Source organism: Argentina anserina, chromosome 7 (assembly GCF_933775445.1).
Source record: "Argentina anserina chromosome 7, drPotAnse1.1, whole genome shotgun sequence".
NCBI classification, from domain to species: domain Eukaryota; kingdom Viridiplantae; phylum Streptophyta; class Magnoliopsida; order Rosales; family Rosaceae; genus Argentina; species Argentina anserina.
Genome location: NC_065878.1, coordinates 2836401 through 2859580, shown reverse-complemented (window position 1 = coordinate 2859580; position 23180 = coordinate 2836401). Strand labels below are relative to the sequence as shown.

Genomic DNA, 23180 nt, shown 5'->3' with positions numbered 1-23180 from the left:
TGAATTCATGAACTACGCTTTCATGCATGATTCACTATTTGTTTTCTTGTATGTTATTTCTGGTGTGAATGAGTGTTGTGGGTTGGCGTTGTGTGTGTGAGTCTTGTGATGACTATTCTGAGGAGTGACTTCGGGTTGCGGTAACCTCAGGAGTAGAGTTGTGTGTGAGTCTTGTGTTGACTATTATGGGGAGTGACTTCGGGATGTCGTAACCTCATGAATAGCTTTGTGTGTGTTGCTTGAGTGTTGTCTATATTGGGGAGTGATTTCGGGTTGCCATAACCTCATGTATAGATTAGAGTGAGTGGATTGGTCGTTGGTTTGTTCTGGGGAGTGACTTTGGATTGCTGTAACGGCATGAGTAGAGTTGCGTGTGTGAGAAGTGGTTGCCGTAGTTGTGTTCCTATATATAAATCATGCGTGGATTGATATATATTGTACGTGTTGGTTGTGGTGGGTATATATATATCATGCGTGGATTGGTATATATTGTACGTGTTGTTTGTGGTGTGTATATCATGCGTGGATTGATATATTTCACTTATTGTTGAGTATCATCTAGGATGATGCTAGTGGTGTTGATCGGAGTTCGTGTTTTCTTTATGTTTGTGTTTTGTTGTGTTTATTGTTTGTTTACTTATCTCTTGTATCTTATTGTTTGTTAAGTGAATTCTGAATTAAGATATTATGCAAGAATCACTTATCTTCTTTTGTTTTTTTCTTCTTGTTATACGTGAATTCTTGAACTATGCTTTCCTACAAGATTCAGTAATTGTTTTCTTATTTTAGTGGTGTGAGTTGGACCTTGAGTAAGAGGTGGAGAGAGTGTTGTAGAATGTGTGATGAGCGTAGTGCTATTGTTGTTGAGATGATGATGTTAAGTTGAGAACTTAACTTTCATTGAGCTGTGATGCATTATCTATTGTCGTTGTTACATGATATTGTTGTTGTTTATCTGTTGAGTAGTTATATTCAGTTTACTCATACCAACTGTGAAACTGACCAGGTTTGTGTTTGCAATCCCGGTGTACCAACCAATGGTGCAGGGGATAGTGTTGCAGGTAGTACGTAGTTACAGTTGGAGAGTCGAGCAGCTGTCAGCAATTTTTTGTTTTGACTTCAGTTCTTTTAGTTTGGTGTGGCTCAAGTGAAATCCTACAACTGTATTTATTTACTTAAGTGTAAACAGTGAGTTTGGATTCAAGTTGTAACAGAGTTATTTTTTTGAACTCAAAATCAATATTCAACAGCTGTATTGTAATTTCAATTATATTGAGATTATTTTAGAGTGTTAGCGTTCTAAATTTTGAAATTTTATTGTTCAGAATTTAGGGTCATTCATCACCACCCTGACCATCCGATTAAGTCTATTAAACTGGATAATGTAGGAGAATTCACTTCGAAGACATTTGATGATTATTGCATGTCAACCGAGATTGATGTTGAACATCATGTACCCCACGTTTATTCTCAGAATGGATTCGCAGAAGCGACAATTAAGTAGTTACAGCTTATAGCTCGGGTTTTAGTTATGCATTATAACTTGCCCATAACTGCTTAGGGATATGCAATCTTGCATGCAGCTGTACTTATTCGTTTTAGACCCACCACCAAACAACTTGTTAGTGCGTACAAGTTGGTAACTAGATATGAGCCTGACATTTCACATTTACGCATGTTTAGTTGCGCGGTTTATGTGCCTATTACGCCTCCACTGCGTAAGAAAATGGGTCCATAGAGACGAATTACAGTTTATGTTGGATATAACTCTCAAACGATTATCCGCTACATTGACCCTCAGACAGGAGATCTCTTTACTGCTAAATTTGTAGATTGTCACTTCGATGAGACACTTCCTGCATTTAGGGGGAGATAAGAACACCTATGTTCAAGATAAACGTTGAGAATTGACGTGGAATACCCCCACTATGTCTCATTGGGATCCCCACACATCTCATCCTGAGATTGAAGTGCAACGTATTTTGCAGTTACATAAGGTGACAGATTCGATGCCTGACGCCTTTACGGATATTGCAAAAGTGACGAGATCGAGTTTACTTGCTACAAACTATCTTGCGAGGTTAGAAGTCCCGAACTTCGGGCAAGATGTTGCCTTATCAGGGCAAGGCTCGGCCGAGCCTACCTTAGGTGGAGGCACGGCGATGGTCTCGGCTCCTCCCAAGAAGAGGGGGAGGCCGAAAGGTTCCACTGACTCACAACCAAGAAAACTAGCTAAAGTCAAGGCACAAACTGATCCACTCATCATAGACTCGGACAACCCGAGCTTCGAGATTATCTCTGACTATATCTATGTCCATGAATCAACACTTGATGATCTGAGGGACGCTTCAGACTCATTGTTGACATAAGAGAACAAAGAAATCTCATTGAGCAAGTTAAATGCTCTAGAAGTCATGGATAGGAATTCCATGCAGATAGATGATGTGTTTGCTTATTATGTCACTCAAGAAATCATCGACGACGACGACATGGAACCACGCTCGGTTGAAGAATGTCAACGAAGAGCAGATTGGCCGAAATGGAAGGAAGCAATCCATACAGAACTAGACTCTTTGAATAAAAGGCAAGTTTTCGGTCCGGTCGTTGAAGTACCGCTGAATGTTAAGCTTGTTGGACATAAATGGGTCTTTGTTCGCAAGATGAATGAGAAAGGCGAAGTCATACGGTATTAAGCGTGACTCATTGCTCAAGGATTCTCTCAACGTCCTGGTGTTGACTATGAGGAGACGTATTATCCGGTTATAGATATCATTACCTTCCGATATTTGATAAGTCTACTGGTATCTGAAAAACTAGACATGCAGCTGTTAAATGTGGTGACTGCGTATCTTTATCAGATCTAGATACGGAGATATACATGAAGGTTCTTGATGCACTTAAAGTACCCAAGTCAAGTAAACCACGCAATGCCTATGCAATTAGGTTACAACGCTCACTTTATGGACTTAAATAGTCTGGTAGAATGTGGTATACGCGTTTGAGAGAACTTGATTGGGAAGGGATACAAGAACGATGAACTGTGCCTTTGCATGTTTAGGAAACGCAATAGTTCTGGTTTTGCTATAGTAGCTGTCTATGTCGATGACATGAACATAATTGGATCTCTTAATGAGATTAGTGAGACGATAAGCTATTTGAAAACATAATTTGAGATGAAAGACATGGGAAAGACTCGGTTAAGGGTTTGGAAATTGAGCATAAAGTTGGTGGAATCCTTGTACACCAGTATGCATACGTCCAAAAGATTCTCAGGCAATTCTGTATGGACAAAGTTATGCACTCTTCTAGTACTCTCATGGTCGTAAGAAGTCTGGATACCAAGAAAGATCCATTTCGTCCGAAAGATGACGATGAAGAGATACTTGGTCCTGAATATCCATATTTGGGTGCTATAGGAGCTTTGCTTTATCTAGCTCAATGTACTCGTCCAGACATTACATTCTCAGTGACTTGTTGGCAAGGTTTAGTTATGCACCAATTATGTGTCATTGGACCGGTATCAAGAACATCTTTAGGTACTTGAAATGTTCCATTGATATGGAGTTGTATTATCAGTATTCCGACAAGAAAAGTGATATTCCGGCAAGAATCGATGGTGAATATCGACACAACGTCGCCGCCATGCTCTCCCGGAAAGCTGGACACGGCCCTGTTGCCACCGCCTTATCCACTGCCGCCGCTGCTAGTGTTGCTGCCGGTGCTGGTTCTCAACATTTGAATGGCAATTCCTCCTTTCCTACAACTTCTAGTGATGAGTTGGTAGGATTTGCTGATGCCGGATACATTTCGGATCCACACAAAGGACGTTCCCAAACTAGTTATGTTTTTACCATGAGGAATACGACAATTTCTTGGAGCTCAGCCAAGCAAACCCTTGTTACTACTTCCTCGAATCATTATGAGATTATAGCATTGCATGAAGCAGTCAAAGAGTGTATTTGGCTTTGAGTAATCATTACTCATATTCGAGAGGCTAGTGGATTAAGTTCTACTACAGTTGAACCTACACGTCTTTACGAAGATAATGTTGTTTGCATTGAGCAGATGAAGTTAGATTACATTAAGGGTATTTCGCTAAAGTTCTTTTATAATCAGCAACAACAAGAGATATTGAATATCCAAGTTAATCAGATTCGTTCTGAGGATAATGTGGCAGATTTGTTCACTAAGTCTCTTCCAAAATCTACATTTGTGAAGCATGTGAGACGCATTTGTTTGCGTCGTCTATCAGAGCTCCAAGATTGAGTTAAAGATCAAGGGGAGCGGTTTTGTAGACATCAGAGGGAGTCTACATCACATGCATTGTCCATTTGTAGTTAGTACGTTGTACTCTTTTTTTTCTTCGACCAAAGCTTTTAATTTTAAACAAGAGGTTTTTGTTTTGTTTGGCAAGGGTTTTACCGAGGCAATAGTATTGCAGTATGTCACATTAGGATCGCGATACAAGGGGGAGTGTTATAGGAGAATCATCTTCTATATATACTTGGTGTATCTTGTCCTAATTAGTATAGCCTAGCTAGTTAAGTAATGTTATCTGATCCCTGATTCATCAAGATCTTTGATGTAATGTCTATATATAAGGCTAAGTCTATCAATAAAATTACAGTTATTCTCTCGAATTCATTATACTGTTTCAAATGGAGTATTTGATGAATTCATGTTGACAGAAAGATGTTAATTTCAGATATTCAATCGCCGAAATCATGGTAGTAATTGACCATCTTCCCCTTGAAGACATGGTATTAATTGATCTTCTTGCTGGTATTCATTTTTGGACTAAGAATTAGTTTATCTACAAATTCCATGGCTGGTAGCCTGCAGGTACATTATGACTGCTGGTTCAAGATATGATATTGGATTTGGTAAGGGTACTATCTACTATGTCAATATACATTAGAATGTATGCGTAACTCTATATTTTAGTCGAATGAACCATCGGATCTCTTTGTAGTTTGTATGTGACTGTTAATATATCTCGTATTCTTTATCTATATCGAAATATACATTGATTCTTGTTATCTCTTCAGTTTCCGTGGGTTTTTTCTTAACTTACTTACTTTCTTCAAAAGGGATTCAGCGTGCGACATGTTAATTAAGCTTATGTAGAATCTCTGGGTTGTGTACTGATTCAATACAGAAACCAACTTGTGCTACATGTTTGAATGCATATGAGGAGCTAGCTAGCTTCTCATTTCAGTGGCTAGTCAGCGTTGTGCGCCATTCATGGAGAGAGACTTTTACAAGGAATTGAATACGAAGTTACTCTACCTTGCATAATCTTAACTTCTTAAGAAGTACAAACCAGACACTTGATCCCAGTAATGTATAGTTATAAGTCATCCAGTATGCAAAAAACAATTACTAAGAGAGCCCCAACTGGACATGGCATACTGGAGGAAGGTCGCCATGCAGTAACTAAAAATGAACCATATTTCATCGAATTTAATTCAAATGGGAAGACATGCATGAACATCAGATAGAATCCCAGATCTCGACTTGGAAGCAACTCCATATACAAATGCATTTCACCCTTTGTGTATCTGATAACGCAGCTCATGTATGTATAGGGGTATAGGACTTATGGCATGGTGACTTCCTAACAGTTGACTTGGACATCTGAGATTCCTTTTCCAGAACAGCAATCACATTCTTGATAGACATACTCCTCCCTAGCTCTCTTGTTCAGAGCCATAATCTCCTGTCTCACATCAGATGCCGAAGCAGTGTGACAATGCCACGATTTCTCACAATCGACCCGCTGCTTCGACTGTCGAATCAAATTACATATGATCCCTCTCATCCTCTCCTCCACACACAGTGCCAAGCACCTCTCCACATCTTTCCCAACACCAACTCTCAGACCACACCTCCCCACAATTCCGGCCATCTTTCTCTGCAGCGCAATCTTCTCCAGAACCACCAGCCCGTCTTCGTGTTCTCGAAACGCAAGCTTTCGAGGCGCTGGTTGATCCTTCTTGAGAATCAACATCATCAGCATCTACCTTTTGCTTCTTACGTGAGAGTATATTTCTAGCTTTTTAGCTTTTCTAAGTTCGGTTATTATTACTTTAATGGTTTAACCCAATTCGGAAGATGCATATACATGTTTATGTTGTAGGAAACCCGGAACCGTAAGGTTACGATTTTGTTCAACATTACAAAACGAAAACAAGCCATCGCCACAACGGTTACCCCATACATACATACATACATACATTCAAAAGCGTACAATGAAAAGACTTATTTACTCGGTTTAGTAAGGTTTTGATGGATACAAATCTTGACCGCATCCAATACCCTTTTGATATATGCTAGATTGGGTTGAATTACCTCTCCTAGGGTAGCTCTCATAAGAAAGACAGCTTCTTATGGATTTTGGTGACCAATTAAAAATTATGATCCAATAAATATAGTTTAAATTGACACTGTCATCTCAAGAATAATGCATGCCGTCTTAAAAAAAAACTAGTAAAAAACAAACTTTCCAAAGAAAGAAAGGCCATCATTCATAACAAGCTCGGTGAAATCAAGGATACACTAACCATGTAGTTGAAATATATATAAAAAAAGCTAAAAAGAACGAAGAAAGATTAGACATTAGATCTCGAAAATGTATATATTTAAATTAAAATAAAAGAGAAAACCCAATATCATAGAAATCGGACCGGGTTTGGGAAAATAAAAAAAACCGGACACCCAAAAGTAACCCAAATGCAAAATAGAAGGTTCTCTTCTCTCAAAAGCCCCAAACTGTGCAATAAACCCCACACACAACTCTCTCTCTCTCTCTCTCTCATATTTACATGCTTCTCCGATCTCGCCCGTAAGCTCTTAACCTTCATCTCCTCTGCAATTTCTCTCCGCTTTTCGTTTCTCACGTTTAGGTTTGCTCTGATACCTCGAGCACTTTTTTTTTCTCAGCTTTTTCTTCGTTCTAAACCTCCTTACGAATTGGCTCTTCCCTCACTGAAATTCAAGCCCTCATGTTTTTATTTTTGAAAAGTGAATATGTGCAATTTCATCATCATGTAAAAAATTAAAGTCGATTTGGGTTTTGATGTGATTCTATCTGCATCTTTTGTTTCAGGTGAAATTGAGTGACGTAATCATGCCGGACGTGCATACCCTTGTGAATGGTTTCATCATCAAGCTGAAAAGGCGGTATGTGTTTCTTATTTCTTGGTTGTTTCGATTTTGAGGGAGTTTGTTGTAGTTGGTGTTAGAGTAGTTTCATTTATTTATTTATTTTTAAATTTTTTTTATATATTGTGGATGGTTTTGTTGTGGCAGTAAAATCGAGGGCTCGCATGCCACGGCTAAGCAGGCTGCTGAGTTGCTGCGCTCGGTGATTTCGTCACAGCGTGTGCCTTACACGAATCAAGCTGCAGCCTTGATTGATGCTGTCAAGGCCGTTGGGGAGCAGCTCATTGTTGCAAATCCTGTGGGTATGTGTGTGGAAATGTTGCATAAGCCGTTGTAATCGTGTTGCTGTTGTGTTTATTTGGTTTGGTTGGTAGAGAGTGACAGTCATTCTTGCTGCTTGAACATATTTTATTTGTAACACCAGTTAGCTACTACTTTGGCAATTATTTTCTATGGCTTTCAGATTAGACCATATATATGGTCAAGTTTGGGACTAAGAAATGATAAATTAAGTGTTTCTTTCATGAATGTTTGGGTTGATTACATATATGTTTTCCTTTTCCAAAGGCTAGTGAGTTGATTGCGGCCTACCAGTTGGTGCTTAACTTTTAATAGTATGAATCTTTCTCTGTTGTTTTTGTTTTTTGTTGGGGCATAAGCATCTTAAGTTCCACTGTGTTTGATGCTGAAATAAATATGTATATTATCTTCTATTGTCTAGCAGGAAATTCGTGGGGGATGGTTCTTTTCTTCAGCTTTCATTGGGGTCCCCCATATGATCTTAAAGTTGTTTTTTCAAACGAGCAAAGCCAATATTTGCACAAAACTTTATACCTTTTCTGTTTTTTGTTGAAACGAGACTACAGTGCTGTGATGGGAGAGGGCAGTATTCCTTTTGTGAGTGTAGGATTAAGTGCTCTAACACTGGAGCCATAATCCACACCCCCTTTCTTCTCCCCTTAATCCCAGAAAGAAAACCTTTGGACAACTTGAGATATAACCAGCTAGCTTAGTGAAATTTTTTTAGATGTCTTCCTTTCTCAATGAAGTATTCTCTAAATGATTATAAATCTGTTTTAATTTTGACTATATTTAATGCAAACGGATTTGTTATTTCTACTTCCAAGAAATCCTTTGGATAATTTGGAAGCTATGGAATGTGGCTATATACTACTAAATTATATGTCCCCACAAGTGCAAATACGATTTGATATAACCAACTAGCTTAGTGAAAATTTTCTAGATGTTTTCCTTTCTCGATGAAGTATTCTCTCAATGATTTTAAAACCGTGCTGACATTGGCTATTTTCAATGTAAACTGATTTGTTGATTCTACTTCCAACGTAGAAAAGTATTTATGTTGCTATTTGAGTACACCTATATGCATAATGTGAGGATTTTCTTATTCATACATATTATCCCAGAAGTAATGTATTTATTTATTTACTGTTGTTGTTTTTTTAATCAAATATTTATATATTTAGAGGCTAGATTATTCAATTTTTCATGGTGATGTTTGTGAATATGATTGCAGAGCTTGCTGTGGGTAATATTGTGAGGCGTGTTTTGCACATTATCAGGGAGGAGGATCTTTCTCTCGCCAATGCTGCTATGGCTGGGTTGAACATGTCGACTGTCAGTGATGATGAAGATGATGGTGACCGCGACAACTATCCTGTCTTGTCTGCTGCTGTAGTTGCAGCAGCTGCAAGAAGCACACTGCGTCCTCCGTCCTTGCAAACCCTCCTTGAAGACATACCTGATGCAGCAGCTTTGCCTCACACGTCTTCATCTGGGGGTGATTCTGAAGGAAAAAGCAAATGTGCGCTCTTTACCCTTTTAAGTTTTTGGGATTTTGTTTTTACTTTTTAATATATTGTGTTTTTTCCCTCATCTGATCAGAAACTTAATTAAAGCAAGCGGACTTTTTTCAGTGGATATTTCTGATGATAATGTTTATTATTTCTGTGCAAATTAATCACTTGAATTTGGGCCTCACAATGGCTTATGGTGCTGGAATTTGAGTTACTATTTCAAAGGAAAATCAAATGGCTTATGACATTGATATTTATTATCTTTCACAGCTGCTGATAAAAGTTCTAGAAGCCGGAAGCTGAAACATGATGTCATTGAAGCAGTCAATGAACTTATTCAAGATATTGGCACTTGCCATGAGCAGATTGCTGAGCAAGCAGTAGAGCACATTCACCATAAGTATGATTGCCTCTAAGCCTTGACTATTTTTAATACACTGCCTATTACTGATTTTAGTATTTTCTTTTGAACATAGAAGCCTTGTGCGGTCATGTATAAGCTCAGTTTCACCTTAAGATATACAATTACTTTAATAGTAATTTTTCTTTGTTCGACTCAATTCTTAAAGAGTAAATAGACTGGGACTAACAAAACCACAAAATAAATTAAAAGACCTTGCTAGGCATATATAACTAATCAGTCTTTTTTGATGTTGATTTCATGGAGTGAGAATACTATATACTAATCTTATACATGCATTTGTGGTGGTTTTGGTGATCTATTTATAACCAATTTCAATGCTATTATGGTTTTCATTTTTTGTTTGTTTGTCTGTTGGTCTTTATATCCCCTGTTTCTCGCTTCAGTTCTTATTCACAATGCATAATGGTGTTGCTTCTAAATTATTTCTCATACTGTTACTCTTGCCTTCTTTCATTCATTAGATCAGATTTATGGTATCTGTAACCAATGGCTTAGAAATATGGTTTCTTTTGATCAATTGTTGATACAGAAGCAAATGTTATCATGATCATATAGCTTTTGTTCGTGTAATGCTTTTTTCAGTTCACTGATTATAATGACAATGAAGCTCTTGTTGGTAATGTATGCGTCGGTTTATGAGGATTCTGTAATACTTGAGAAATGGTAGGTCAGACTGTAAGAGTATAATAATGGCTTCATTTTTCCTGGGGTAAATGCAGCACAACTGAAGGTGAGAGTAAAAGATTTGGGTTGGTCGGGGAGTGTTGAGTGTTTAAGAGAAGAATGGATTTAGAAGAAAAGGAGAGTTTTAGCTGTGGAAAAAAGAAATAGAACAAGGGAATTAGGGAACAGAACAGAGATTAGGGAATAGGGTAGGGAAACCAAGGCACCAAGGCTTCAATAAAACTCAATTACATTTCATTCAATCTTATTTGGGTTTCCAATTAGTAGCTATATCGTTGGACTCCTGAAGACTCATTTGAAGACATATTAATAAGGCCCTTGAGCGAGCACTCTCGATTTAAATAGACTCTTCAAAGAAAAATACTGTTTAAAGAAAAATAGATTCATAATTACTCATAACATTGAAACGAGCCTTAAATTACATCGAAGACTTTACTTTGACCCAAAAGAAGTTAGGTTCACTCTTAGGTCTCAAGAGTGGATATTTCTTTTCCACCTAAGTTGTGGCTGCTGTACTATGTTGATCAATTCTATTTCTGAAGGATCATTCACTCATAGATTGAGTTTGAGGAGTCAGGCATTGTTTCTTGACTGGCTCTGGTCATCTGGTTACAAGAAATTAGAAATTGATTAAGTACCTAATATGGGTGCGTCAGTTGCTGATTTTCTGCTTTGTTAATTTAGTTTATTTTTGTATATGGGTTTTCTCTAATCTATGTGGCTGGAGTTGCATGCTTTCAGGTTGCTGATTATTGTATGTTTGAAAATATAATTCAAGCATAGCTAGATGCTTAGAAAATTTGCCGTGTTAATTGGCATAATTAATCGATATCGAAGTGCATTATATTCCCTTGGTCAATCGTAAAAGTGTGCACAAGATACCATAAAGTACCATTTAAAAGAACTAGACTAAATCTAAGTGTCAAACAAGATAAAATAGGAACAAAAATTTTGTTTACATAATGTACAGGGAGGACTTTTAAATGTGTATTTCTGGTTTATCTCTGAAACAAATGGGTTAAGTTTTCTTTCCTGCTTTGTTATTTGCTCTGTTATTTAACTGTCAATATCTTGTATGTGCATGGAGCATCAAGTGTCTTTTAACCAATAATGTGTATAGCTTAGCTTATAGGTAAACTTCACCAAATGATTGCTAATGAAAGATTTTGAAGTTTATAGTTTAACCAGATAGGTTATAAATTTGTTGCCAGAGCAGAGCTGATATTTTGGATTCTTTCATCAGCTTTAAATATATTTTGCAGATTAAATTGATTAGCTGTGTGGCTAACTTTGTATTCCATTCCTTATACATCAATTTTTAACCTGGGTGCTCAGTTTATGTTTCGTTGCTAAGACTGCCTCCTATGGTCTGTTTCCTACCATCTAAACGTTCAAGTGGGCCGGCTTAGTTTATTGACTCTTTCTTTTCGATTTGATGGCTGTACTCTTACTTGCTGGCACGCTTAGATCGCTGTTTTTTGTACTGTATAATCATTTCACTGAAGAGGATACTTTTTGGGAAATTAAATTCTTGAGGTACTGAGGGTAAGACCAAATTATGGTTCACAGACTAGAACACTGAAAAAAGTATTGTTTTCACATATTTTTGTGAATGAGATGCAGTAGGTCCATCATTTGTATGTCACAAACTAGATTCTTTCTTGCTGATAGTATATGTCATATTTCAGTTCACCCACTTCGTGCTAATTATGGTAGATCCAACATTTCATATAATTTTCATATATAGAAAGGATTGCAGAACTTAACAGGATTATTTTTTTGGAAGAAAGCAGACATAAGAGGATGGATATTCAAAAAACTGTGTGATACGAACAAGATTAGTACACTGGGATGTTTAAGTGAAGTAATTCTTTTTTATCTAATTTGATGGTTGTAATCCTTTGCTTTCCTGGTTTACACATCTAGCAGTTTGTGAAAATTTTAAGATTATGTATGCTGACTTCAATGCTGGGACAATAAACTACTCTAATGTAATTTTGAATTTCCCGAGAAAACTTGATCTAGTGAACTGTTTGGTTCTTTGGGATTTTGGATCCAAGGCTTGTTGCATTCGTGCTCATCTGTAACAACTTGCTCATTTTTTGTGATATCTTCTGGCACTGCTATGTGTACATGCTGAAAAGTTACATATAAGACAGTTATGGATCTTTGCTCCATCCATCAGAAAGTCTAGTTTTATGTAAAGTGGCTACTGGCTAGTATGTATGATCTTAAATTTTCTTAATTTAGTGTAACTTTTTCATCTGCTATTTTTAGTATTTTAATTGTAGTGTTTTTGCAGTGAGGTTATATTAACTCTAGGCAGTTCAAAAACAGTACTGGAATTTCTTTGTGCGGCAAAGGATAAAAAAAGATCATTTCGGGTATTTGTTGCAGAGGGAGCTCCAAGGTTAGTGCAAAGCCCTACTAAATCTTTCCAATGTTTAAGAATTCTAATTCGTATAGTTTGGGGTTTTCCTAGGTTGACCATTCTAATTCTATCAGGTATCAGGGGCATCATCTTGCAAAAGAATTGGTTGCCAGAGGTTTACAAACCACGCTGATTACTGATTCTGCAGTATTTGCTATGATATCTCGAGTTAACATGGTAGGAGGCAGCCTTAATAATATTTATATTTTCCTCATATTTGAGAATCTATGTTCTGTCTTCCAGGTTGACATTGAATATTTTATTTTTAAGGTTATAGTTGGTGCTCATGCTGTCATGGCCAATGGTGGGGTTATAGCACCTGTTGGGTTGAATATGGTTGCACTGGCAGCCCAAAGGCATGCTGTCCCTTTTGTTGTACTTGCTGGCAGTCACAAGGTATATTAAACGGTACTTGTTGAACTCTTCAGAATATCAAAATTCCTGCATTTTGTTTTCAAAATTTCAATTTGGGGTCGAAAATACATTTTCTAATATTACTCCGCGTATGGGGTAAGTGGTAACAATGTGTGGAGCAGTTTGTAGAGAACTGTGTTAGGCTGGAGGAATTATTTAAGTAAAAATTTGGGCATGAAATATGCTTCCTATTTTGAGAATTTTCTTTCCTTTAGCTTTTCAGGAACCATTCAAGTTTTTGCTAGTTGCTAGTTTTTTTATGCATGATTAGAATAATTACAAGAATGCTAAAATGGGGATCCGGCCTCATGAGATTCTCAAACAGAGTTGGTCTTAGCCGGGTTAAATTGAGAATAATACTATCTGTTTGTACCTTATGTTCCTAGGTTTCAATCGTCAACACTTTCTCCAACCAAATTGTCTGTTTGCCTTACAGTTGTGTCCTTTGTATCCACACAACCCAGAAGTCTTGCTGAATGAGTTAAGATCCCCTTCTGAGCTGCTGGATTTTGGAGAATTCTCAGATTGCTTGGATTCCCAAAGTGGCACTGGTTCCCCACTTCTGCATGTTGTCAATCCTACATTTGATTATGTGCCGCCAAAGCTTGTTGGTCTATTTATTACTGATACGTAAGTACTGTATGGATTTAGATTCATGGAGTATAGGTTTCACCTTTTGCATTTCTATTATATCAAGGGAAAAAAATGAAAATGGGATTATAACATGATTCTGCCATCGTAGCTTCTATCTAGCCTCAACTCTATAATGATCAACCTCAGTATTATGAACTTTCTCAGTTTAATATATCCTGATATCCTGCATAGTGTATCACTCACAATTGTCTCTTTCTTCCCAGTGGAGGCCATAATCCATCATACATGTACCGGCTCATCGCAGATTACTACTCTGCTGATGATTTGGTGGTCCAACTAAGACCTGGTACAGGGAGTTGAGTTCAGCTCCTGCTTTTATATCATATATTGGGTAAGTATATAGCTGGGCTCTGTGATTGTCATCTGACAATTGAGGGTTTATAATTGTCATTAATTGACCATAAGTCTGTTTATGAAAAAAATCACTAGAGCACAGTTTTCCTTTTCAGTTTAGGACCTGTATTCTTGTTGCAAACATTCTCAGGTAGTAATACATGCTATTCCGTCTAGGATGTCAATGAACTTATGGTATAACCCCTTTATGAATGTTTTTGATCCGTATTGGAAAAAGTACGTTTAAACAAAATGTTGAAATTTGTTTCAACTTGTATATTGTACTTTTCTCGTCTTTCATAACTTCATTTAAAAAAAAATCTAAAAGAAAACAATATCTAATTATAGGGCCCCTCCTGGCTCCTGATGTTTGTGCATTACAACTTCTGGGTTGAAGTGGGGTGGGATTTACAGATATTAGGTGCTTAAATGTCATAATTTCGATCAGATATTCAGTGGGTATGCTACGGCAGGTATTGTCTCATGTACTGGTTACATATCGCTCTCCATGCAAGTATTGCAAACCTCATTAGTAATTGAACTGACAACTTTCCTGCAGTTACCTGTTAGGGAGTACAGAAAGCTATAATGGTAATGGGATAATCTGTGTTATGGAAACTTGAAGATCGTTGTCATTACTGGTAGAGTGTCCTTGGACAAGATGCGTTGCGGAGGAGTATTATGAGAATTTAACCTCAGATGATACTACGAGAGCCAATTTTGTGTATCTGGCTACTTAGGGAAGTAGAGTTATATTCTTCGAAACACAGTGAATATAATGTGTTTTTGTTATGATATTGTAAGGACAATGTGGAGAAGGATTGTATTCCAGTTCCATAACAGGATGTCGGATACTAAAATGTTGTATTGCATGTTGCTGATCTTTTGCAGATTGTTGATGGTACCTTGTTTCAGTTACCGGATGAGTGCCAGAAATACTGTTGGATATTTGGCTTTTAGCTGACTGAAAATATTTTCCGGTTTCCAAGCGTGGATTGTGTTTTGCATTCTTGTCACCCTCGGAGTCCTTTCGTGATACCTCATAATTTATACTAGGTAGATTAATGTGTCATGTTATGTTTACACTAGTCCCAATTCTCAGCATTTCTAGACGATCAACAATTAAGAGTAGACATTTCGTTACAGGGGCCTAGGAGGCAAGAACAAAAAGCAAAGGAAGCAAACTAACTAAACGACCTAACAGCAGGTCTGCTCCTGGACTTCCAAGTTCAGGAATTCCAGTCATGGGTAACGTTGTTATGTGCAAGAAAATTAGCAACTGTAATGCTTTCTCTATGAATGTTCGAGAGTTGAGACGGTGAAACTGAGCAAGGATATTTTTGCTGCGCGAGATAAGGGATCCAAGGATGCAATCATGGAATGATATCACTTCAATAGAAGTCAGGCAAGGCAGCAGTTAGTTTCAATCTTCAACAGACTGATTTCCACAAATAGGAGCATAGAACATGCCCCATTATTCCGCATCAAGAGCTTCCCAATACCCAAATCAGCTTGGAAAACATTAATCCAACACCCTTCACTCCTTTGACACCACCCTGCACCAATATTTTCACAATTGCTGCTTCTAGAGCCATCACCCATCAGCTTTTGCGTCACCTTATCATCTTCTGGTAACCCAAACATGAAAGACCATGTACTTCGACGTTGAAACAATAGTGTGCTTAATTTTTACACCAGGGAGTGTTTGCAAATGTTGCATTGACATAAAAAAGCCGGCAGGGGATAGGCTAAACATCTGCATTGTTTTCAGGCTCTGATTTTAGAAGCAATACAAAACCACATCTAACTCAGTAATGCCCAAGGGGCAATCAATTGTAAGAAGATATCACCAAAGATTCAGTCCTTTATTATCCCATCTTGGGAATGGTCACTTCAAACATTACAACCCACGAAATACAACAAATCTAAATCACTATCGTACATGGTTTAAGAAAATAAATGGAAAAAAAAAAATCAAAACCAAAAGAAAAAATCACTATTGTACACATCCCAGTTGGGATAATATAGGACCCTCATTGTTGTTCCATATCAAACCAGAAAACAAGAGACGTCCGAGCATAAATGACTCGAACTCGCTGCAATGTCAGGTCACCACTAGTTGAAACAGCTTTGGCACCTCCTTCAATTCGAGTCCGAGACACAGAGATGCCATCCTTATAACACTTCACTGATGAAGAAAACACAGTTTGCGCAGTTGCTGTACTCACAATGGGGACTGAAAGGAAGTCTAGGGGATTCGACTCGCATTGAAGCAAGCACCTATCTATTGTGAGCCTTCCACTTCTATGAAGCAAGCAACAACCCAGCTCTGCCTTCACAGTTAAGTTTGCCAATTTGCAGGTGGACAGGAACTCCAATGCACTGCTCAAACAAGATGAACAGTGCACACAAAACTTTTGTTAAAATAACTATAGAAAGAGAACTGGTAAGACAGAGCAGTGATATTTCAGGATCACTTCCAGGCTGCTATTGGCAAAAAAAAAAAAAATTAACCCAAGGGTACGAAAAGAAGAAGAAAGGAAGAAAGTCCTTCTGCTATACTGAGACAAAAGTGGGTTGAACATTTGAATAGCATTAAAAAGAACATGTTTATGACCTGACCCCCAAAATAAATCCATTAGATTAGAATTAATTTTTTCTGTTTAGTGTTTTAAAATCAAGAAAGAGAATTAAAATAGCAGAGTAACAAAATTTGACATGGTTTTGTAAATTTCAGTATTCAATTTCCAAATAAATTTGTATATTTGAGAAAGTGAAGGACATGGAACCAGTTGCAAAATTTTTGTCACTATAACAGAACAGCATGGAAGTTGATCCTGGTGATCGGACATTTGATAGAGAAATGCCAGACCAATCACACCACATGAATGATAAAGTAGGGTTGAAAGTTTGCAAACCTGTCTGCACCTCTAGAACAAATGAGGGTCGTCTCATCCGGTAGCTCACCTCCACCAATCTGAACAAAGTAACTTGATAGAAAATGGTGAACAAATTGACCTACAGCTATAAAGCTGCTAATTTATGAGATGAGATAAAGAACTAGAGAAGTAAACTGGCACCACTACATCACATAAGGCAGACTCACTTTCAGATATTCAGAGTTATATCATCAATATCCTTAAGCAAAATTGAAACCAATTTCTATCACGCTAATCTGCTAGGACTTGATTAAAACCTACGAAGAGTAAGGAACACATGTTCCATTGGTAATTTGGTAGTAGGAGAGAAAGATAGCATCTCATGTGCTTACTTTTCAAGTAGAAAGGAGAAGATAAACTGTAACCACCTACCCAAACAGACAAACACGTTCTCGTATTGAAGGGGCAAAACATCACTTAAACCGTGTTCAACTATCTGGGTTAAAGATTAATTTATTTTTCCAAAATAAGTTCAAGCACAACTGTAGTGATTTTAGAAAAAAGGAAAAAAAAAATTCCTTCAGTTAAGATTGTTATCATACTTTGCTCTGACCAAGAAATTGGTAGCAAACAACTGACTTAATAACTTCCTCACTTAAAAAAAGATAATATTGTTTGCAGATTCTTTAATCCCATATATAACATGGAAGTAAAAATGTCGTAAATACTTCGAGACATACCAGGCAAAGTGGCTTCTTTATTTGAATATCAGAAGCAAGATGCCTTCCACCTGCTGAAATTAGAATGGTGTCGCCAGGCCTATAACAAAAAACATGTAACAATCAACATGAAAGATTAGTTCTACCGAATGAACTAAAGACGAAATAAGACAGATACGACTTTTTACAAACCTTGCAGCAGCAACAGCTGTCTCAATACTAGGGAAGATGCCGGGCTCCAATGGATATTTAATGGATCGTTCAACTCGCAGCCACAAGCGAGGGTGACATGCCAAGAAAAGCCATCTGTGGCAAACCAGGGCGGTGTTATACCGATCTGCATACTCAATAGATATATGAGACAGAAATAGAACACCTTTATCATGCATGTGAGGGCTTTAAATATCCATCAATAGTTTGAAGAAAAGATAATCTGACCACTTTATAGGATCACCACCCTCAGTTGAATACCACCCAAACTATCCAGTATCTACAAATACAACATAAACCTCCCAAATCATGTTTTCATTGGACCCAGATGATAAGCTTGTGAAATATAACATCAATTTCACCTTTTTCTACGCGATACCTTTAGTAAACTTGGCTCATCTATCACGTTTTCAACAAAAAAATCTCGCACATTTTTAGCTCCCTGCGGTGCCCCATATAAGTTCAAATCACTCACTTGCTCACACCAATTCAGCACATTCCCTAATTCAAGTGTTGCCATCAACTCATCAATTAAAATTTTCATTTAAGAATGCTCCAGTTTAGCAACTTGTTATTAATCTTCTAAAAGTTTTGGTGATGGAAAAAAAAACCCATTAGGCGTCCAGTTACAACAATATTACTATGACAACAGAACATCATCAGGCATAAAGTCTGTAACTTGAAGCAAGATTGTGTGAAGTGCAAGTATAAAGTGATTAAATTCTGTAACTTGGAAGCCTCAAGTCCCTTAAGTCATATTTCTTTATCAATTCTTCAAATAACTAAAGCCCAATACAATAAAACAAATTTTCATTCCAGAGAATCAATCCAAAACCCAAATGCAAAAAATCCAAATTGAACCATACCCCAGACAGAAGCCAATTGCAGGACTCATGAATTACATTAAAGATTGAATTTTTCCCATTACATAATTGTGAACAAATGGATAAAGAGAAGAGAGAGGTACCTGGGATAGGAGAGAGGAAGCTAAAGATGTGCATGAGGCAGCCATCATCAAGGTTGTTTATGAGACCTTTGTCACAAGAAGAAGATGATGACTTTGATGAGCCGTGTCTGTTTAGAACACTTCGCTTCCACTTTGGTTGTTTCAAATCTTCTCCCACCTCATCCCCCATGGAACTCTCTCTCTCTCTCTCTCTCTCTCTCTCTCTGTGTTTTGCTGCAAAAGAAAAAGAGATCTGTTTGGAACATTCAGATGTTTGACTAGGACTAACCGACTCAGTCACACCGTACGCTTGCAGTTTATGGCAAATGACTTAAATGTCCCTGCAGTGTTGTGAACTTGTGAATAATAAAGTTGTGATCACTTGTTTTATTTGTTCATTTGTTGTGTGGCGATTCAATAATCAATACCCAAAAGGTACTGGTATGAAGACTCGGCTAAGGATCAACGGACATTGTTAGTTGAAGAAACTATGACTTGTTCTGAGTTCTGACTAATTGAGAAGATGTCATAAGAAAATAAAAGCTTCAATTTTTTTGTTTGTTTTATTTTCGTGTTACGCAGTTCAAAATTTTAAATTTTATTTCATCTTGATCTCATTTCAAACTAAAAATTGTGCTCGGTTAATGTTCACACTTATATGAAATAGAAGATTATATTAACTTTAATTAACACATATTTGCTTAAAGAAAAAGAAAATTATAAATTATTATCTCGACAATAACAAAACAACAAGAAGATCAAAATGATGAACTTAGAAAATCACTACCACACAAGTGACACAACATAAAAAAGTCAGTACCACACAACTTTACTATTTAGCTTTTGTGACAACTAAAGACTTATGTGTTGGAGGAGAATCATCTCCTATACATATTCGGTGTATCTTGTCCTAATTAGTATAACCTAGCTAGTTAAGGAATGTTATCTTATCTCTGATTCATCAGGATCTTTGATGTAATGCATACATATAAGGCTCTATGTCTATCAATAAAATTACAGTTATTCTCTCGAATTCATTCTACTGTTTCACGTTATCAAGCACGTAGGTCTAGCCCTGAAAACCCTAGGCCTAGAACCCAAAAAAAAAATCTAAACCCTATATATTTTTTTCCAACCAGCTGCACCTTCTCCCCTTTGCTGCCGCACCAAGTTGAAGACCAAGCTTCAAGATTGTTGCCGAGCTAAGGAGAGGAAAAGAAGAGAAGAAGAAGAAGAAGAAAATTCAAGACTTTTGCAATTCAAGGTAAATTTATAAATTAAAGTTCTTACTTTCAATGAAATATACTTTGATGAGATTTTTTCTCTTGCATCGGGGACTTTCAAACTCCATTTTCTTGTCAACACGATTCTTCTGCTTCTCGAGTGATACATAGGGATATGACTCCCCCTGGTATCAAGTTTTAGGAGTGGCTGGGAGTGCCGATGTTACCATTCGTAACCGTTAGTGTAGCTACATTTGACAAAAAAGGAGAACAATGAAAATTTCGATCATGGCAGTCATAGCCGCAAATTCGCATCGATTTGACATGTACAATTGTTCTGAAATAGTTTTATTAAATCAAACTTATTTCGTTAATTCGAAACTAACATCTTCAATGCTTTTCTTGTAGATGCCTAAAAATACATGAACATAGTTTGATATCATAGATTCTCATGAAACTGAGTATCATCGATGGGTGTCCGACATGCAAATCACGTTCGTCAGAAAGAAGTTTACTGCAGTCATCAACCCTCCAAAAGAAAAAGCGGACCAAGCGTCCGATGAGGTGAAGCCCGGGCCTTGATGTTTCTCAGGCGCCATATGGACAAGGTGCTCAACAAACAGTGCCTAAAGTATACATATTCGAGTGTTCTTTGGGAAGCTCTCAAGGAACGGTTTGATAATGTGCATGACGCACGGTTGCCAGCTCTTTTGGCAGAATGGAAATATGTTCGTCTACTGGATTTTGCCAAGGTTTGATTACCATCAGGCGATGTTAAATCTCCAGGCAAACTTAAATGTGTGTGGCAAGGACAAAACTGACGATAACACGATCGAAAAGACTCTAGAGACTTTCCCAGAATATGTGAGTGAAATAGCCAAAAGAATCAAGAGTTTTGCAGATTTGATGAACCTTCTCAAGAAGAATGAACGTCATCATGAGATCATTCTCAACAACAACAATCTAAGACCTGGAGGGACGAAAAAGAGTTCTGGAAGCTAATCGGTCAAGTAAGGGAAAAAGTCGTAAAGAAAAATCAAGGGATCGATATGCACTGTATTAAATTGGAGGAAACAGAGGGCCACGTCGCAACATGACTTGGACTAGGGATGGGGCTGTTGCCGGCCCCCCTAACCCTCGAGGCCATGGTGCCTCCCGCCCCCCCCCCCCCCCCAAATCCGACAACTCAGCCAAGGTTCCAAATCCGAACCTTCCATGCTACAAGCGCGGTTTAACTAGGCACTTTCATAAGCAATGTCATGCTCCTAAGGAGATTATTTGAGCTCACAAGAAGTGCAAGTGATACTGTCCAATGAAAGTAACTATGTTGAAGATGTGGAGATGCCTGATGCTAATGCTACCATCAAGCTTAAAGTTGAGGACTTTCAGACAAAGTAGAAAGAGAAAGCCGGTCTTGAGGCTCATTCCACTTCGAATTTTGAATAAGATCTATGTCGATTCATTGTTGTTATATCGCTTATTTAAGCTTTTAAGTTTGATTTATAATGACAATATTGCCTTAATAAGACTTTTTCAAGTCAAGTGTTTATTTTTCAAGAACAATGTTGATGTACGATTATTTTGGCAATTAATAAAAGTTTCGTTTTTTGGTTCTTTGTTATAAGAATGTATATAAGCGTTACTTTGTTTTCCTTAAAGCATGAATGGTTTGGAATCTATAAACGGAAGGATTCATGGAACAAGTCATGGATAGGAATTCCATGTGGATAGATGATGTGTTTGCTTATTCCGTCGCACGGGAAATCATCAAAGACGACGACATGGAACCGCGCTTGGTTGAAGAATGTCAACGAAGAGCAGATTGATTGAAATGGAAGGAAGCAATCCAGACGGAACTAGACTCTCTGAATAAAAGGCAAATTTTCGGTCCGGTCGTTGAAGTACCGCCGAATGTTAAGCCTATTGGACATAAATGGGTCTTTGTTCGCAAGCTGAATGAGAAAGGCGAAGTCCTGCGGTATAAAGCGCAACTCATTGCTCAAGGATTCTCTCAGTGTCCTGGTGTTGACTATGAGGAGACGTATTCTCCGGTTATGGATATCATTACCTTCCGATATCTGATAAGTCTACTAGTATCTGAAAAGCTAGACATGTAGTTGTTAGATGTGGTGACCGCGTATCTTTATGGGGATCTAGATACAGAGATATACATGAAGGTTCTTGATGGACTTCAAGTACTTAAGTCAAGTAAGCCACTCAATGTGGTATACACGTTTGAGCGAATACTTGATTGGAAAGGGATACAAGAATGATGAACTGTGCCCTTGCGTGTTTATCAAACGCAATAATTCTGGTTTTGCTATAGTAGCTGTTTATGTTAATGACATGAACATAATTTGATCTCTTAATGAGATTGGTGAGACGATACGCTACTTGAAAGAAAAATTTGAGATGAAAGACATGGGAAAGACTCGGTTTTGTTTAGGTTTGGAAATTGAGCATAGAGTTGGTGGAATCCTTGTACACCAGTCTGTATACGTCCAAAATATGCTTAGGCGATTCTGTATGGACAAAGTTATGCACCTTTTTAGTACTTCTATGGTCGTAAGAAGTCTGGATATCAAGAAAGATCCATTCTGTCTGAAAGATGACGATGCATAGATATTTGGACCTGAATATCCATATTTGAGTTCTATAGGAACTTTGCTTTATCTAGCTCAATGTACTCGTCCATACATTGCATTCTCAGTGAACTTTTTAGCAAGGTTTAGTTCTGCACCACCTATGCGTCACTGGACCGGTATCAAGAACATCTTTAGGTACTTGAAAGGCATACTCTCCCGGAAAGCTGGACACGGTCCTGCCGCCGCCGTCGTAGTCGCTGCCACCGCCGCTAGTGTTGCTGTTGGTGCTGGTTCTCAGCATTTGAATGACAATTCCTCATTTCCTACAACTTCTAGTGATGAGTTGGTAGGATTTGCTGATGCTGGATACCTTTCAGATCCACACAAAGGACGTTCCCAAACTGGTTATGTTTTTACCATGGGGAATACGGCGATTTCTTGGAGATCAACTAAGCAAACCTTTGTTGCTACTTCCTTGAATCATTATGAGTGTATTTGGCTTCGAGCAATCATTACCCATATTCGAGAGGCTAGTGGATTAAGTTTTACTACAATTGAACCTACATGTCTTTACGAAGATAATGCTGCTTGCATTGAGCAGATGAAGTTAGGTTACATTAAGGGTGATAACACAAAGCATATTTTGCCAAAGTTCTTCTATAATCAGCAACACCAAGAGATGTTGAATATTCAAGTTAAT

The 23180-nt window shown here is 37.7% G+C and overlaps 2 protein-coding genes across 3 annotated transcripts; one reads left to right on the top strand and one right to left on the bottom strand.

The window, feature by feature from the left end:
* The first annotated feature begins 6736 nt into the window (after positions 1-6736).
* On the top strand, positions 6737-14922 carry LOC126801803 (uncharacterized). 2 transcript variants are annotated; one of them, XR_007672876.1, is made up of 12 exons: positions 6737-6844; positions 7109-7182; positions 7312-7466; positions 8699-8986; positions 9249-9378; positions 12389-12496; positions 12592-12694; positions 12788-12913; positions 13368-13561; positions 13789-13916; positions 14267-14391; positions 14478-14922. XR_007672876.1 is itself a non-coding variant. In XM_050529264.1 (11 exons), exons 2-10 carry the CDS (start codon positions 7130-7132, stop codon positions 13883-13885), a joined length of 1254 nt encoding a protein of 417 aa, XP_050385221.1. In that variant the 5' UTR covers positions 6738-6844; positions 7109-7129; the 3' UTR covers positions 13886-13916; positions 14478-14922. The 2 variants fall into 2 exon arrangements, 1 of the variants encoding a protein (XP_050385221.1); XM_050529264.1 differs by lacking the exon at positions 14267-14391 and having other exon boundaries at positions 6738-6844.
* Positions 14923-15764: 842 nt separating this feature from the next.
* On the bottom strand, positions 15765-18899 carry LOC126801814 (F-box protein SKIP5). The gene is made up of 5 exons (XM_050529279.1): positions 18694-18899; positions 17709-17853; positions 17538-17616; positions 16837-16895; positions 15765-16300 (listed from the first exon to the last, which is right to left on the bottom strand). Exons 1-5 carry the CDS (start codon positions 18860-18862, stop codon positions 15952-15954), a joined length of 801 nt encoding a protein of 266 aa, XP_050385236.1. The 5' UTR covers positions 18863-18899; the 3' UTR covers positions 15765-15951.
* Positions 18900-23180: the final 4281 nt, after the last annotated feature.